This window comes from Scyliorhinus torazame, chromosome 13 (assembly GCF_047496885.1).
Source record: "Scyliorhinus torazame isolate Kashiwa2021f chromosome 13, sScyTor2.1, whole genome shotgun sequence".
NCBI classification, from domain to species: domain Eukaryota; kingdom Metazoa; phylum Chordata; class Chondrichthyes; order Carcharhiniformes; family Scyliorhinidae; genus Scyliorhinus; species Scyliorhinus torazame.
The window spans coordinates 40,992,949-41,010,663 of record NC_092719.1 but is presented as its reverse complement, the minus strand read 5'-3'; the positions used below and the strand labels follow the sequence as shown (position 1 = coordinate 41,010,663).

The following is a 17,715-nucleotide window of genomic DNA, read 5'->3' as shown; positions in this document are numbered from 1 at the left end:
CCGATGAACCTAGATCTCTTTGTTCTGTAGCTCTCCCCAGCCCCCCACCATTAACTGAGGAGGTCCTGCCCTGATTTGATCTACCAAAATCCATCACCTCACATTTATCCAAATTAAACTCCATCTGCCGTTCATTGGCCCAATTGGTCAAGATCCTGTTGCAATCTTATATAACCTTCATTATCTACTATGCCACCAATCTTGGTGTCATCTGCAAACTTACTAGCCATGCCTCCTACATTCTCATCCAAATCAATATATATTAAAAAAAACAAATAACAGTGGACCCAGCACCGATCCCTGAGGCACACCGCTCGTCACAGTCCTCCAGTTTGAAAAACAACCCTCCACAACCACACTTTAGCTTCGATCACCAAACCAATGGTCCACTCCTGCTCCTTGTTCATATGATATCTAGAACATAGAACATAGAAAAATACAGCACAAAAACCTGGGTTCGAATGATACCACAGGAATGGGAAATGGTGTCTCCCTCCATTTGAGCCATATAACAGACTTCAAATTCTCCTGCTCACTCCCAGTAATTAATATTTTCTCTTAAATGAATTAATCTAATGCTTTGACAATGGTATATGATAGTGTTGAACATTCTAACCGCACTTTTTTTGTGGTCATTTAAAATTTGTGTTCTGGTGTTACCATCTCTCTGACCATCAATTACATTGTCCTTAACATTTCATAATATTGGAGACTTCTATCAGATTATTTGTTGACCCTCTTGGCATTTGGCAGAAAAGCCCCAATGTTTAGGTTTCTGTTCATTACTTGCCGCCTCGTTGGTGTAGCTGAACCCACTTCCTGGGGAAATGGGTCTCCGAATTTGACACTAAAATGATCTCACTCAATGAAGGTGGAATTAAAAACAAATGACTGTATATACTCGTGTAAAGGTCAACCCCGTTATATTTAGCCAAAGAAATGAATTTTTCATATACCTGGTACAAAAGACAACCCCAATTTTTCATTGATCAAAACTCAAAAAATTCAGAACCAAAGTATAATCCTGGAGCTGACAATGAATTTATTTCATGGTAAATGTAGAAGTGCTAATTAAACAGAATACTGGAAAATAAATGCTTATAAACATTTTACATTTAAGTTCTGTTTTTATTCAAATGATTAGTGATCAGATTCTGAATGATAATTCATATGAATGCCATTCGTTTTTTAAAATGTTATTCCAATGCAGCATTTTTTGGGGGATTCCACTTGAGCCCAAATGAAGCACGGATGTTACCACTTCGGAAACATTATCGGTGTAAAATCTGACCCCGTGACCTTTAACCAAAAAAGGTTGGTCTAAAAAATGTGACGACTTTTACACAAGTCCGTATGACAAAATGTTGCTAGTAGGGAGTGTTTCTCTTGTTTGGGGCTGCTGTACATTGTGGGTTATGGAAAGGAGGATTTTACTCTAAACCTGATCATATAGCACCTGTGACCTGGAAGTGCTTGGTAATCACACTAAATACCAAAATGGCGCATATTTCATTATCTAACGTGAATATTGCTCAACAAATGAACAAATTCACTAAATTAATATGTTTTCTCATGACCTAATCTGTATTTTGAATTGCATTATGTAGCAGTAAATGAAAAATACATTGCATTTAATTTTATTCAATTGCTGCAGTACATTTTTGGTTTAGATCAACAATCCTTTCTCTGAATTTTCAAGAACCTACGTTTGTATTTTCTGAAGTGGATGCACATATATCGTGCATATATTTGAGGCTTTTATATATGTCGCAAAATTACCTTTCATGTAAAATAATCCAGGTGTGAGAATAAACATTTGACTTTAGTAATACATTGTACTGCAAATAGAACATAAAATGCTCCACCATGATTGATTTGACGCCTGTTTCTCCCTCCAACTATTTAAAGATTTGATCCAGATTATATATGTAATGGTTCTGATAATGGAGGCCGCTATGCTTACAACCGTCAACCTGAAATCTGTAAATGGAACCTGAGCAAATTGGCTGAGGCCTTGGTCCCTGAGCTGCCCCTGGAGGAGAGTCAGCCTATCATTGAAGAGGAGTACAATGCAGAATTCGAGCAACATTACCAGCAAAAAATGAGAAAAAAATTGGGACTTCTTCGACATGAGAAGGCAGAGGATGAAGAATTAGTTTCTGAGCTGTTGCATGTTTTACAGATAGCAGGTTAGAATGAACGTTGCAAACTTTCTTTAATCTTCGAAATAATTAACCATACTTCTATTCTGGTATAATCTGCAGGTGTCGATAGCATTCCCTCTCAGCCCCTATCCCGAAACCATTGACAACCATTAAAAACTGTCCTTAAACTCTTACTGTTCTCTCAATCTAAATAATCCTGAAACCAGATTGCATACTGATTCCCTAATTCCAAACCCGTTATTTTTCTCTAAAGATCTCCCGTGTGCTACTTTGTTGGCGAACGGGTTATTAAAAAAGTACAGAATGAAGGCCTGAAGCAATGAAAAAGAGAAAATGCGTGAATACAGTAGCAGGATTAGTGAAATGTTATGACTTGTTTGTGCTGTTCAGATTTCCTTCCAAATCCTAAATGCCAATCCAAATGATCAGATACGCTGCAAAGCCTCCTACTTTTTACTTCATCTCTTTATCATAGATTATCATAGAATTTACAGTGCAGAAGGAGGCCGTTCGGCCCATCGAGTCTGCACCGGCTCTTGGAAAGAGCACCCTACCCAAGGTCAACACCTCCACCCTATCCCCATAACCCAGTAACCCCACACAACACTAAGGGCAATTTTGGACACTAAGGGCAATTTATCACGGCCAATCCACCTAACCTGCACATCTTTGGACTGTGGGAGGAAACCGGAGCAGCCGGAGGAAACCCACGCACACATGGGGAGGATGTGCAGACTCCGCACAGACAGTGACCCAAGCCGGAATCGAACCTGGGACCCTGGAGCTGTGAAGCAATTGTGCTATCCACAATGCTACCGTGCAGTACCTGTGCAGTGAATGAGAATTAAATAAATCCAAATTGCAAGCACGTATTTAATAACTTGTGTCTTCTTCGTGCAGGTGCAGATTTTACGAACACCTTCCGTTTGCTTAGTGAAATTCCAATTCCCGGAGCTTCCACTCTTTTTACACTGGAAGAATTTCTTGGAAAGCTGATCGAACAATGTGCAACATTGGAAGAGCTAAAACTGGCCTCCAAACCAACCATGGATCCACGGTAAGAATGTAAACCTAGGGTACATAATACATCATTTTACACATGCCTGCTATATCTAATAAGCTGTGTTGTCATAGGTAGTTTGCAAATTAATTACGTTGTTGTGCAGCAGTTCCTATAAGATCATAAGGCGTAGGAACAGAAGTAGATCATTCCGCCCATCAAGTCTGCTCCGCCATTCAATGAGATCATGAATGATCTGATATGATACTCTTCAACTCTAATTTCCCACATTATCCTCCTAAACCTTGATTCCCTTACTGATTAAAAACCTGTCTATCTCCGCCTTGAATATGTTTAACGCTCCAGCCTCTACAGCCCTATTAATAATTGTTAATTGAATAATAGGTAAAGTAGTGCATTTTCATTCCAATGCGGTTGGTAAATTAGGGACGTTCCCTTTTAGTGCTACCATAATCTTTGAATTAGTATGGTTACTGAGCACTTGCAAGTACTCCCTGTCCCACTCGCAAGTACTCTCATCCCGACCCACCCGACTCACTGCATCCCCAAGCCTCCCAGCTGGCCATCTGTTTTCTTGACCACCTACCCCACCCTACTCCCTCCCACCTACTCACAGCTCCTATGGCTCGCTGCCTCTCGCTCGCCACTGCTTTCCTGAGCTCTCAGTCACAGCACGGGTTCAGGAGAGAGAGCTGCAGAGGGAAGAGCGAGAGGATGAACAGATCAGGGAGAGAAGAAACAAATGGGAGAGGTTGAGAGTCAAGGGAGTCAGTGAGCTGGAGGTAAGTTGGACCATAAGTTATTACAAGTTAGTAAGATGATTTTTGAGCCAGTTATGTTCAAGAGAGCCAATAGTTTTTTGTAAAAATTACAGGTCGGAATGTAATCCACCCTTATTACCTGTTTTCTTATGGTAAAGTAATTTTCCTTAAGCATCTTTGACACACCATTTTGCGGGAACACATCAGGAGTGCTAAGTGAGGGATCGATGTGTTTTGTGGCAAATCATTCTCCCATTTGTCAAATGTAAACAAAGGAACAAAAGCTATTTCTTGCAAACTACTTTTTCCTAATCTGAGTAAATTGCAGATCTGTAGTGAAAGGTAACAATGAATGATGAGTTGCAACACTGAAATATTCTCAATACTTTTACACATTGAAGTACAGGGCCTACACGGAGTATCTATTTATCAGTTTCCTATCTGCAATAGCCTGCTGATCTCTGTCCATAATTATTCAATCTCTGAATATTGAAACATACTCTATCTGTTGGAATATTTTGTGACCTTGTGGCATTCGGAAAGTGTTATAATTTTAAAAGATATTACTATGTATTGTACTATTAGTATTGAGATTTCAGGCTAATGAGTGAGATGTTGGATATTATTTGTTTAGATATCAGTGATATTATGATTATGAGATATGATGTCTGATTGATTAGCCAATTTACTTGGGTTTGAGACTTCATACTTATGGGAATAAGAAACATTCTTCAATATATGAAGTAAAAATTGCAGCTTGTATTTTGTCGCACGTAGCTCCTGGCAGAGGGTCATTTACTCACAGAAATAACCTTATTAGAGATGGCAAATTACAAATGATTTCACTTGTGGGGAAAGGCTTTTGAGATTTTTAAAATATTTGCAGAAGGAGTTTTGTAGCTCATCATAAATGGTAGACAAGGACTTCCGGGTGCGGCGATGACCAGCTGAGTCGCACATTTCGGCAGCTCCCGGTGGAACGGACTTTTGGGCTCTTAATAGGAGCCCCAACGGCAATTTTAACGGCTAAAAACACTGTGCGGTAAACCAGAAGGGAATTCCCCCTGGACACAGATGGAAAAAGGAGAGGAAAGTGGCCGGATTTCGGAGGATCCTCTAGAGCAGCGGCAAGGAAAGCAAGCACAAAGCAAGATGGCATCGGAAGGTGGCCGTCTAGTATGGGGCCCTGACCAACAAGAGTTCCTGCGGTGCTGTGTGGAAGAACTTAAAAAGGAGATGAAGAAGGAGCTGCTGGCCCCAATATTACAGGCGATTGAAGGGCTAAAGGAGGAACAAAAGACCCAGGAGCAGGAGCTTCGGGTCGTGAAGGCAAAGGCCGCTGATAATGAAGACGAAATACAGGGCCTGGTGGTGAAGACAGAGCTGCACGAGGCACAACACAAAAGGTGTATGGAAAGGCTGGAGGTGTTGGAGAATAATGCGAGGAGGAAGAATTTAAGGATTCTTGGTCTTCCCGAAGGTGCGGAGGGGGCGGATGTCGGGGCATATGTGAGCATGATGCTTCACTCGTTAATGGGATCGGAGGCCCCGACGGGCCCATTGGAGGTGGAGGGAGCTTATCGAGTTATGACGCGAAGACCGAGGGCTGGAGAAATACCTCGAGCCATAGTGGTGAGATTTCTCCGATATAATGACAGAGAGATGGTCCTCAGATGGGCGAAGAAAACTCTGAACAGTAGGTGGGAGAACGCGGTGATCCGCGTATATCAAGATTGGAGTGCGGAGGTGGCGAGGAGGGCGAGTTTTAATCGGGCCAAGGCGGTGCTTCACAAAAGGAAGGTCAAATTTGGAATGCTGCAACCGGCAAGACTGTGGGTCACACACTAAGGGAAGCACCACTACTTTGAGACGGCAGAAGAGGCGTGGACATTTATTGTGGAGGAGCAGCTGGAATAGGCGGGCCAGAAAAAGAACGTTTGGGACAAAGTGGTGGTGTGATTACGTGGGGTGAAGGGGGGGAAAAAGGGGGAAGGGATGATCTCTCAAGTTGTTAATCTTGCGACCCTGTAACTTTTCTCTCTTCCCCATGTCGTGGGGGAGGGGGGGGAAGGATGAGGAATTGTGGGCGCCGACAATTAGGGGTGGGGCCAAGTGGGAAACGCGGGCTTTGTTCCCGCGCTATGGTAATCATGGCGGGAACAGGGAAGCAGGAAGGAGGGGACCTCGCACAGTGGGGGCCGAGGTCACGGGGGGAAGCCGAGGTCAGCCAGAGTTTGCTGACTTCTGGGAGCAACATGGGGGGTGCAATTATGCTAGAAGAGGATCTAGCGGGGGGGGGAGGGATTAACTGGGTTGCTGCTGCTGGGGAGAAGGGGGAGCTGGTAAGGGGTGGGTAGTCGAGGCGGGAGGGCGCCGTCGGGGGGAGATACGGCTACGTGGGAACCGGGTGAGGAGCTGGATTAAAAAAGGGGATGGCTAGTCGACAAGGGAGGGGGGTAAAGAGCCCCCCAACCCGGCTGATCACGTGGAACGTGAGAGGGCTGAACGGGCCGATTAAAAGGGCACGGGTACTCGCACACCTAAAGAAATTAAAGGCAGGTGTGGTTATGTTGCAGGAGACGCATTTGAAACTGATAGACCAGGTCAGACTACGCAAAGGATGGGTGGGGAAGGTGTTTCATTCGGGGTTAGACGCAAATAACAGGGGGGTGGCTATATTACTGGGGAAACGGGTACTGTTTGAGGCAAAGACCATAGTGGCGGATAGCGGGGGTAGATACGTGATGGTGAGTGGCAGATTGCAAGGGGAGGCGGTGGTTCTAGTGAACGTATATGCCCCGAACTGGGATGATGCCAATTTTATGAGGCGAATGTTGGGACGTATCCTGGACCTAGAGGCGGGAAAGTTGGTAATGGGGAGAGACTTTAATACGGTGCTGGACCCAGGGCTGGACAGATCGAGGTCCAGGACCGGGAGGAGGCCGGCTGCAGCTAGCGTGCTCAAGGATTTTATGGAGCAGATGGGAGGAGTAGACCCCTGGAGTTTTAGCAGGCCGAGGAGTAAGGAGTTCTCGTTTTTCTCCTATGTCCATAAAGTATATTCACGGATAGACTGTTTTGTATTGGGAAGGGCGCTGATCCCGAAGGTGACAGGGACGGAGTACACGGCAATAGCTATCTCGGACCATGCTCCACATTGGGTGGACCTGGAGATAGGGGAGGAAAAAGAACAGCACCCGCCCTGGAGAATGGACATGGGACTATTGGCAGATGAGGGGGTATGTTTAAGGGTGAAGGGGTGTATTGAAAGGTATTTGGAGCTTAATGACAGTGGGGAGGTTCAGGTGGGAGTGGTCTGGGAGGCGTTGAAGGCAGTGGTTAGAGGGGAGCTGATATCTATTAGGGCACATAAAGGAAAGCAGGAGGGTAGGGAAAGGGAGTGGTTGCTGAAAGAACTTTTGAGGGTGGACAGACAATATGCGGAGGCACCGCAGGAGGGACTGTACAGGGAAAGGCAAAGGCTACATGTAGAATTTGACCTGTTGACTACGGGTAATGCAGAGGCACAATGGAGGAAGGCACAAGGTGTACAGTATGAATATGGGGAGAAGGCGAGCCGGTTGCTGGCCCACCAACTGAGGAAGAGGGGAGCAGCGAGGGAGATAGGGGGGGTGAGAGACGAGGAGGGAGAGATGGAGCGGAGAGCGGAGAGAGTGAATGGGGTGTTCAAGGTATTCTACGAAAGATTATATAAAGTTCAGCCCCCGGAAGGGAAGGAGAGAATGATGTGCTTTCTGGATCAGCTGGAATTCCCTAAGGTGGAGGAGCAGGAGAGGGCGGGACTGGGAGCACAGATTGAGATGGAGGAGGTAATGAAAGGGATTGGGAGCATGCAGGCGGGGAAGGTCCCGGGACCAGACGGATTCCCGGTGGAATTTTATAGGAAGTATATGGACTTGCTGGCCCCGCTTCTGACGAGAACCTTTAATGAGGCTTGGGAAAGGGGGCAGTTGCCCCCGACTATGTCAGAGGCAAAGATATCGCTCCTCCTAAAGAAGGAAAAAGACCCGCTGCAATGCGGGTCCTATAGGCCCATTTCTCTTTTAAATGTGGATGCTAAGATTCTGGCCAAGGTAATGGCGACGAGGATAGAGGACTGTGTCCCGGGGGTGGTACATGAGGACCAGACTGGGTTTGTGAAGGGGAGACAGCTGAACACGAACATACGGAGGTTGCTAGGGGTAATGATGATGCCCCCGCCAGAGGGGGAAGCGGAGATAGTGGTGGCGATGGATGCCGAGAAAGCATTTGATAGAGTGGAGTGGGATTATCTGTGGGAGGTGCTGAGGAGATTTGGCTTTGGAGATGGATATATCGGATGGGTACAGCTGCTGTATAGGGCACCGATGGCGAGTGTGGTTACGAATGGACGGGGGTCTGATTATTTCCGGCTTTACAGAGGGACGAGGCAGGGATGTCCCCTGTCTCCGTTATTGTCTGCACTGGTGATTGAGCCCCTGGCCATGGCACTGAGGGGTTCCAGGAAGTGGAGGGGAGTGTTTAGGAGAGGAGAAGAACACCGGGTATCTCTGGATGCGAATGATTTATTGTTGTATGTGGCGGACCCGGTGGAGGGGATGCCAGAGATAATGCGGATACTTGGGGAGTTTGGGGATTTTTCGGGGTATAAATTGAACATGGGGAAAAGTGAGTTGTTTGTGGTGCATCCGGGGGAGCAGAGCAGGGAAATAGAGGATTTACCGCTGAGGAAGGTAACAAGAGACTTCCGATACTTGGGGATTCAGATAGCCAAGAATTGGGGAACCTTGCACCGGCTTAATTTAACACGATTGGTGGAACAGATGGAGGAGGATTTCAAGAGATGGGACATGGTGTCCCTGTCACTGGCGGGTAGGGTGCAGGCGGTTAAAATGGTGGTTCTCCCGAGATTCCTCTTTGTGCTTCAGTGCCTCCCGGTGATGGTCACGAAGGCTTTTTTTAAGAGAATTGAGAAAAGCATTATGAGTTTTGTGTGGGCCGGGAAGACCCCGAGAGTGAGGAGGAGGTTCTTGCAGCGTAGTAGGGATAGGGGGGGGGTTGGCACTACCGAGCCTAAATGATTATTACTGGGCCGCCAATATTTCAATGGTGTGTAAGTGGATGGGAGAAGGGGAGGGAGCGGCGTGGAAGAGATTGGAGAGGGCGTCCTGCAAGGGGACCAGCTTACAAGCAATGGTGACGGCACCGTTTCCGTTCTCACCGAAGAAATACACTACAAGCCCGGTGGTGGTGGCAACATTAAAAATTTGGGGGCAGTGGAGACGGCATGGGGGAAGGACGGGAGCCTCGGTGCAGTCCCCGATAAGAAATAACCATAGGTGTGTTCCGGGGAGAATGGATGGGGGATTTGGAGCATGGCAAAGAGCTGGGGTAGTACAATTGAGAGATCTGTTCTAGATAGGACGTTTGTGAGTCTGGGAGCGCTGACGGAAAAATATGGGTTGCCTCAAGGGAATGCATTTCGGTATATGCAACTGAGGGCTTTTGCGAGGCAACAGGTGAGGGAATTCCCGCAGCTCCCGACGCAGGAGGTGCAGGATAGAGTGATCTCAGAGACATGGGTGGGGGATGGTAGGGTGTCGGACATATACAGGGAAATGAGGGACGAGGGGGAGTTCATGGTAGATGAGCTGAAAGGGAAATGGGAAGAAGAGCTGGGGGAGGAGATTGAGGAGGGGCTGTGGGCTGATGCCCTACGTAGGGTAAACACGTCGTCCTCGTGTGCCAGGCTAAGCCTGATACAATTCAAGCTTCTACACAGGGCGCATATGACTGGAGCACGGCTCAGTAAATTTTTCGGGGTAGAGGATAGGTGTGGGAGATGCTCGAGAAGCCCAGCGAATCACACCCACATGTTCTGGTCATGTCCGGCATTACAGGGGTTCTGGGTGGGGGTGGCGAAGGTGCTTTCGAAGGTGGTGGGGGTCCGGGTCGAGCCAAGCTGGGGGTTGGCTATATTCGGGGTTGCAGAAGAGCCGGGAGTGCAGGAGGCGAGAGAGGCTGATGTTTTGGCCTTTGCGTCCCTAGTAGCCCGGCGCAGGATATTGCTTATGTGGAAGGAAGCCAAACCCCCGGGCGTGGAGACCTGGATAAACGACATGGCAGGGTTTATAAAGTTAGAACGGATCAAGTTCGTATTAAGGGGTTCGGCTCAAGGGTTCACCAGGCGGTGGCAACCGTTCGTCAACTACCTCACAGAACGATAGAGGGAATGAAAAGAAAGAAAGACAACAGCGGCAACCCAGGGGGGTGGGGGGGGGGGGGGGCGGGGAGGATCCAGGCGGGCTCTTAGGGATGTCATTGTATATGTATAGACATTTGTTATAGGTAATGTACATTGGACTGTTGGATTGTATCTGTGGAGAGTAACTATTTTTGACAAGGCAGTTGCCATTTAGTCTTGTTTTTGTTTATGTATTATTTATTTACTTGTTTAAAACTGGCCACTGTTATTTATATTGCTTTATTGTTGTTTAAAAGAAAAACTATGTACTGTTATGTTTGGCCAAAAAATCTTGAATAAAATATATATATTTTTTTAAAATGGTAGACAATAGGCAGCACGGTGGCGCAGTGGTTAGCACTGCTGCCTCACGGCACCGAGGTCCCAGGTTCGATCCCGGCTCTGGGTCACTGTCCGTGTGGAGTTTACACATTCGCCCTGTGTTTGCGTGAGTTTCGCCCCTGCAACGCAAAAATGTGCAGGGTAGGTGGATTGGCCACGCTAAATTGCCCCTTAATTGGAAAAAATGAATTGGGTACTCTAAACTTATTACAAATTTTCTTTTAAAAAGGTAGATAATATATTTATTGCTTTGTTAAAGTAAGCGGTTCAGTGAAGGCCTGCTGTACCTTCGGATTCCTGAAAATATCTGGATAATTCTGCTTGTGCTACAGTTATCATGCTGACTGGGACATGTCCCTTATGCCTCCGTTACTCAGCTTGTACTCCCGAGTAACTTGAATATTATTTATTTATATTTTGTAACATCTGTATGATTATGAATTAGACTTTTTAATTCCGATTCTGACCTTGTGTTCTGGTGATCCTACACAGGCAGCTGTCCATGTTACTGGCACTGTCCCACTCCAATCCACAGCTCTTTGATCTGCTTGGCAACAAAGAAGGAATTACTAAGGAGTTGGCTCGCATAGAGCACTTCTCCGAGTTGCAGGAGATGACAACTGAGATGCTGCTAAGCAAACAGAAGAAAGCATGGACAGACTGGCTACAAAAGTACAGGTTCGAAACTGCAACTTTATAGAAAACAGTATGCTACAATTCAATTATGAATAACTTCTAGATTTCCCCAGGTGTCTGTTAGTTGAAGATGCCTCCCAGAATAGCATGGAGCCAGACAGAGCAGAATATTGCTTCCTGTCTCTGTATGTGTTCACTGGAGGCGTTGGTAGACTGTTGCAGCTAGTCCCGTGGTGCACGGCTCAATCATTGCAGGGGGAGAGAATCAACTTGGTTCCCTGCTTCTGCTTTCTAGCTAAACTCCTGGCAGTAAGATGTTCAGACATTGGATGAGAACAGGATTGAATAGTCTAAAACTGTTGGTTGACAATCGCTGTCTTGGATCAGACATGGATAAAAAGATGACTTGGGCTAAGTACCCAGGTCTATCAGCACCCATGAAATTGAACACCAGCTACAGTCAGCATTCAGGAAGGGAGAAAATCTTGGGGGCTGTGAAAGTGTACAAACTCAGCAATAGCATGATGGGAAAAATAGCCAACTTATGTAACCAAGTGTAAGACAGCTGTGTCAGCTAGTGCCAAGACCAGACCCTGACAAACTAGACAAAGCTAAGAATCCACATAATTGTATGATACAAACCTCAGGAGATAGCACGTCGCATGTGGGATTTGGAGCTATCAGACCAATCCATATTATTAGTTTTAATACTGGTTGCTATGCGGTCAGGCACGATCTGCATAAGCAGCGCATTGAACTGGGGAGATTTCAAGCCCGCATTAAAAGTCTCATCACCGGAATAAAGAGTGTAAATTCCACAAAAGCGGTCAAAAAATTCAGGACCCTCCTCCTTAGGAGTGGGTGTACAATCAAGAATTTTGGAGATATCTACAGGTTTACGGAGAGCACGCTTAAGTGCTGGGAACATTAAGGCGAGTTGAGTCTCATCTGATGGATTGTTGGTTTTAAATGCATCCCATGTGGTTCCATGATCCCCTAATTCTCGTTTCCATTTCTCACCTAAATCTGGGGGAAGGGATGAAAAAATAAGGGAATACTGATCCCTAGGGGTAGCACCACACACAGTCGCAGTTCTCCTCAGGTATTCAGTAAAGCCCTCTGGGTCCGTTTTATGTGACGGACAGTGAGCCATGATCAAACAGAGCTCCTGAGGTTTAAAAGCCTGCCATGTCTCAATAAATTGGTCGTCGTCATCAGTCGCTCGAAAGTTAACGAGACGTCGGATTGGAAAATTTGCAGGGGGAGGCGGTGGTGGAAAAGGCTCCTCTACCGGTGCTGTACTGATAGTTAATTCTTGGAAAGCCTGATTAACAGAGGTAACGGGCTGATCGAGGAAGGTGGTTGGTGCTTTTGAGCGAGTGCGTGTTGCAATGGGAGTAATAGGAGCAGGGAGATTATCGGCAGCAAGATTGTTACAAGGGGGAGGGTGAGAACGGGGCTGCCGCACCGTGGAGCTGGGAAGAGGTGGCCATGGGGGCATCGTGGGATTTAATTCCTCCTCCTCCTCCTCTGTATCAATCAAATAGGGAAACAACGGCATGCCAGAGGTAGTGGGAGGATCCTCCTGATTTTTAATCTGATGGGACTATTCCGACCTGCTTAACACCCGATGCAGTATTATCTCCCCCTTGATTCTTAGGATCTTTCCTGTCCCATAGTTCACATTCGAATTTCAACGTTTTCCAGTCTTTGGTCTTTATAATCAGCAATCCCTCTCCTACGTGCATTGACCCTTCAACTCATTAACAAGGACAGTTTGTGTCGTCTGTCTGATTCTTTTTGCCATTTGGTAATTAATTTCTTCCATTTGGCTCCGGCATTCGGAGACCAAATGGCTGTCTCTGCCGCGGTGCAGTTTTCTAAATTCCAGGTACCTCCTAGTGGCCAAATTTCAGATCCGAATTTCTTATTTAAAGCTGAAGACAAGAGGCGTAAATTCCGTTCCTTATCAGGGAACATGGTGCACATAAAAAGCAAGGGAGAATTGTCCTCCGTTTTGTCCAGGCTCTGGCCCATGATTTTTAAGGAGTGGAAAAAAAATTAAAAGAGAAAGAGGAGAGAAAAAAAATGGGGAAAAACTGCCTTGTAAATTTAAAAGTCAAAAATCCAAATCTGGTCCCTGACCTAGCCAAGCCTGTGTATCCCTGTCCTGAAAAAAAAAACAAGAGCAGGTGGTTCCTGACCTTAGGCTTTGAACGACAACCGGGTCCCAGACCCTAAGAACATTACTCACAGTCAAATTTAGATTCGAACACCGTCACCTGTCAGCGTTATCCGTCAGGGACGAGGGGTCACAGCACCGATCCGAGAGAGAGAGAGAGACCAAGGTTAAAGCTTACCTTGTTGCGCCGTCCGTCTCCGCTCTCCGGGTTCGTGCTCGATCACTTGTTCGGTCCCCCACAGAAGCCACTCAGGGTATTGGTGAGGGTTCGCAGTGCCACTGTCGTCTTTTAAAATTTTTCCTACTCCAAGACTGTGAAGAAAACAACTTTACAACTCTGTTTCGAAATAAATAACTTTGTCTTTATTGACCAAAGTCTACATGCAGATGGCTACAGGTTAGAGAGAGAGAGAGCTGTTAAGGTAAACCTGCTCATTCTTTCTCAAGCTCGCAAAGACATGGAGAAAACGTTCAATATTTATACACAAGCTGTATCATTTTACAAAAACAGACCTTGTTCAAAAATGTCAATACAGTCATAACTTCTGATCAAACATGTTGTCATGGAAAGACCCTGACTCGGCTTATTTGCAGTAGTTTGTTTTGAGAGGAAATAAGACGTGGTCCTATTTTGTTTTTCACCTCTGCCCTCATGATGCCTTGACGCAAATGGACCTAGGTCATGAGGAAGTTGTGTTATTAGGACATTCCTAGATCGTGGCTTTGTTATCAGGTTTTAACAAGGTCAGGCACTATCTTCCCTCTTCTGGCCTTGTATGATACAATTATGTGGATTCTTAGCTTTGTCTAGTTTGTCAGGGTCTGGTCTTGGCACTAGCTGACACAGCTGTCTTACACTTGGTTACATAAGTTGGCTATTTTTCCCATCATGCTATTGCTGAGTTTGTACACTTTCACAGGGCCAAAAATCAATTTTAGGTGGGGATCGCTCAGAAACGGCTTGAAAGTCTGAACACGGCGAGGATCACAAGAACAAAATAAGAATTTTTAAATTCAACCTTCCTTGTTCCTCACCTGCAAATTTAAAAAAAAAGAAAAACTTTTTTAAAGGGAAAAAAAAATTTCCCCCCAAAAAAACCCTTTTTATAAAAAAGGAATCGTTTTTAAAAGGATTTTTTTTTTTTAAAAAACCTTTGGGGTTTTTCTTTTCTTTGGGGGGAACAAAAAAAAAGAATATATTTTTCGCACCAAAACCCAGGAAAAAAAGAGAAAGGCACAGACAGAAATATCCCTCCAAATAATAAATTGGGGGGACGGCGAGATGAAAGAAGGAACAGCAGCGAAGGCGAAGGAAAAAAGCAGGAGCTGCGGCCGCGCAGGCAGACGACCCCACGGGACGAGGCGGAGGTTCAGGCGAATCAGGAAGCAGAAAAGCTGGCGAGCCGAGCAGCGGAACAGGACGCGGCGACCACCCCCCCCCCGCACAGGGGGGGGAATGGAGAAGCGTGCTGAAAACGGAAATAAACGCCATAAAGGAGGATATAAAAACGGAGACAAACACCATGAGGGAGGCACTCAGGACGGAGCTCCACACAATGATGAAGGAGATGCTGGCGGAGACAACAGAAAAAATGCAGTGAACCATCAACGGCCTGGAAAGGAAGGTGGAGGTGCAGGGGAAAACTATTCAGGAGTTGGAGAGGGCCGCCTCGGACCAGAGCGACAGGGTGGTAACTCAGGAAACCAAGGTGAAAAGGCTGGTAACGACCCAGGGGAGCCTAAGAGGGAAATTGGAGGACCAGGAAAATAGGTCCAGAAGGCAGAATGTTAAAATAGTGGGTCTGCCAGAGGGAATGGAGGGCAGAGATCCAACAGGCTCCGTCACCCAAATGCTGGGCAAGCTAGTGGGAAGTTTCCAACCCCCCCCCCCCCCAAGAAATCGACAGGGCGCACAGGTCGCTCCGACCCAGGCCCAAAGCCGGGGAGCAGCCCAGAGCGATTATCGTGAAGCTGCACAGGTTCCAAGACAGGGAAAAAAATCCTAAAGTGGGCCCAGCAGACGAAAGCGAGCACGTGGGAAGGGAAGACCATAAGGGTTTATCAGGACATTGAGGTGGACCTGGCCAAAAGAAGGGCTGAATTCAACAGGGCCAAATCAGCACTCTACAAAAGTAATGTGAAATTTGGGATGTTATTCCCGGCCAAACTCTGGGTAACATTCGAGGGGAAGGAGCTGTTTTTTACACCCCAGCGGCAGCGGAGGAGTCGTTAGAGGGAACAAACTGGGGGACGGACAGCCACAACGACCATCATGAAAGCGACGGGGATGGAAAAGAAAGGAAGAATCGGAACAAAGAGCGGAGGGCAGACCGCAAACAGAGACAATACGATCACAAACTGTACACACGTGTTTGGTGCACTGTGCGGGACTGTGCTGACTCGCTCCCGGGCTCGTTCCACCTCTCAATGCAATGGTGGGGGAGCGAAGCAAGGTGAATGAGAGTGAAAAAGGCGGACAGGAGGGTGAGACAAGGGCTAGCAAAAGGAAGGTAAAACAGGACCAGAGCAGGGCAAGTGCTGGGAGGGGGGCCACCATGCTAGCGAGGAGGGCTGACACGGGAGGGCAGGAAGAAAGGAGGGCCGTGGTGCGCTTCTCAGGGGAGAGGGAGCGCCTGGCACAAAGAGAAGGGGGGGCAGCGGAAGAAGGGGGGGAAGAACACAGGGGGGGGGACAGAGGAACAGGGACTAAGGGGGGGAGGTGTCGGGGGGAGAGCGCAGAAAAAAAGAGAAGCAAAGGGAAGGGTGAGGTAGATAAGCAGCACAAACACAGGCCTCGGCAGGCATGGAGCAGGGCGAGGAACCAAGATGGTGCCACAGACAGCCACTCGGGAGGGCTTCAGGACGAAGGGAGACCCTGGAATGCAGGGGCGCAGCCACGTGGCGTACACACAGCTGGCGGCCATGGTGGGTGCCCCCTAGACAAAAGGAAACCCTGGGGCCCGACCTCATGGTGAGAGCGGTGACAGTGGCCATTTTGTACGGCCCCCTAACGAAGGGAAACCCCGGAGGGCAGGGGCGCATCCACCAGGTAAGTATGGGTGACCCCGCAGGACCAGGGGGTCAAAAACCCCTCACCAGGATTGTTACCTGGAACGTAAGGGGACTCAACGGCCCGGTCAAAAGATCCAGAGTCTTCACCCACCTAAGAAGCCTGAAAGCAGACATAATCTACCTACAAGAGATGCACCTGAGGGAGAAGGACCGACGGCTGGTAAGGAAGGGCTAGGTGGGACAGGAATACCACTCATGCTACGGGACGAGGGCTAGGGGAGTAGCAATATTAATTAGTAAGAGGACGAGGTTTACGGAAACCCCGACAGTTACGGACCCAGGGAGACAGTAATCCGTGCTTCCAGGGACCACGGGAACGGAGTACTCTGCGATCGTTATCTCTGACCACGGTCCACACTATATGGATGTGAGGTTGGAGACAGGCCATGCCCAGCGCCGCACATGTGGGCTGGACACGCACCTCCTGACCGACAAAGCCTTCTGTGAGAAAACATCGCGGGCCATAGGCGACTACATGAGTAACAACCAAAACGGGGAGGTCTCCCCCTCCACGTTCTGGGAGGCACTGAAGGCCGTGATTAGAGGAGAGATCATAGCCTACAAGGCAAGCAGAGATAGGGAAGAGAGGGTGGCCAGGCAACAACTGGTGGACTCCATCCTGGAAGTCGACAGAAAATACTCCCGAGGCCCCGACTGTAGGGCTGCTGGCGGAGAGGAAAAAGCTGCAAATGGACTTTAACCTGCTATCCATTAGGAAAGCAGTGTACCAACTCCGTCAGACACGGGGGACCTTCTACGAACACGGAGACAAGGCTGGTCGCCTATTGGCTCACCAGCTGAGAAAGCAGGCAGCCATAAGGGAAATAGTGCAGGTAAAGGATAGCAGAGGCAGACTGGTAACAGAACCAAAGGAGGTCAATCGGGCATTTGAGACCTTCTACCGGGGACTGTACACCTCCGAGCCCCCCAACAGGGACGCGGGGATGAAACTGTTCCTAGACGGACTGGAACTACCAGTTGTGGGGGAAGACAGACAGGCGGAGCTGGAAGCACCAATAGACCTGGGAGAAATCATGGAGAGCATCAGCTCCATGCAGGCGGGGAAGGCACCGGGACCCGATGGGTTCCCGGCGGACTTCTACAAAAAATTTGCACCAGTCCTGGCCCCACACCTAAGGGACATGTTCGCGGACTCACTGGCAAGGGGCACCCTGCCCCAACGCTAGCGCAGGCCACAATTTCACTGATACCCAAAAAAGATAAAGACCTGACGGAATGCGGATCATACAGACCCATTTCACTGCTGAACGTGGATGCAAAAATACTCGCAA

At 47.6% G+C, this 17,715-nt stretch overlaps 2 protein-coding genes across 3 annotated transcripts in view; one reads left to right on the top strand and one right to left on the bottom strand.

Annotated features, from left to right (window-relative positions):
* Nucleotides 1-11,091, bottom strand: part of LOC140387991 (traB domain-containing protein-like) — a 209,365-nt gene extending 198,274 nt beyond the window's left edge. Inside the window, exon 1 of the mRNA XM_072471437.1 lies at nt 11,001-11,091. The gene's annotated coding sequence lies outside the window, so the exon portion shown is untranslated. The remainder of the gene's footprint in view (nt 1-11,000) is intronic.
* selenoo1 (selenoprotein O1) overlaps nt 1-17,715 on the top strand; it is a 31,310-nt gene that overhangs the window by 4,953 nt on the left and 8,642 nt on the right. Inside the window, exons 5-8 of one of the 2 annotated variants that reach the window (XM_072471434.1) lie at nt 1,909-2,189; nt 3,066-3,222; nt 11,026-11,221; nt 12,025-12,026. In XM_072471434.1, coding sequence (XP_072327535.1) covers nt 1,909-2,189; nt 3,066-3,222; nt 11,026-11,221; nt 12,025-12,026 — 636 coding nt within the window. The remainder of the gene's footprint in view (nt 1-1,908; nt 2,190-3,065; nt 3,223-11,025; nt 11,222-12,024; nt 12,027-17,715) is intronic. The other variant, XM_072471433.1, reaches the window with a different exon arrangement.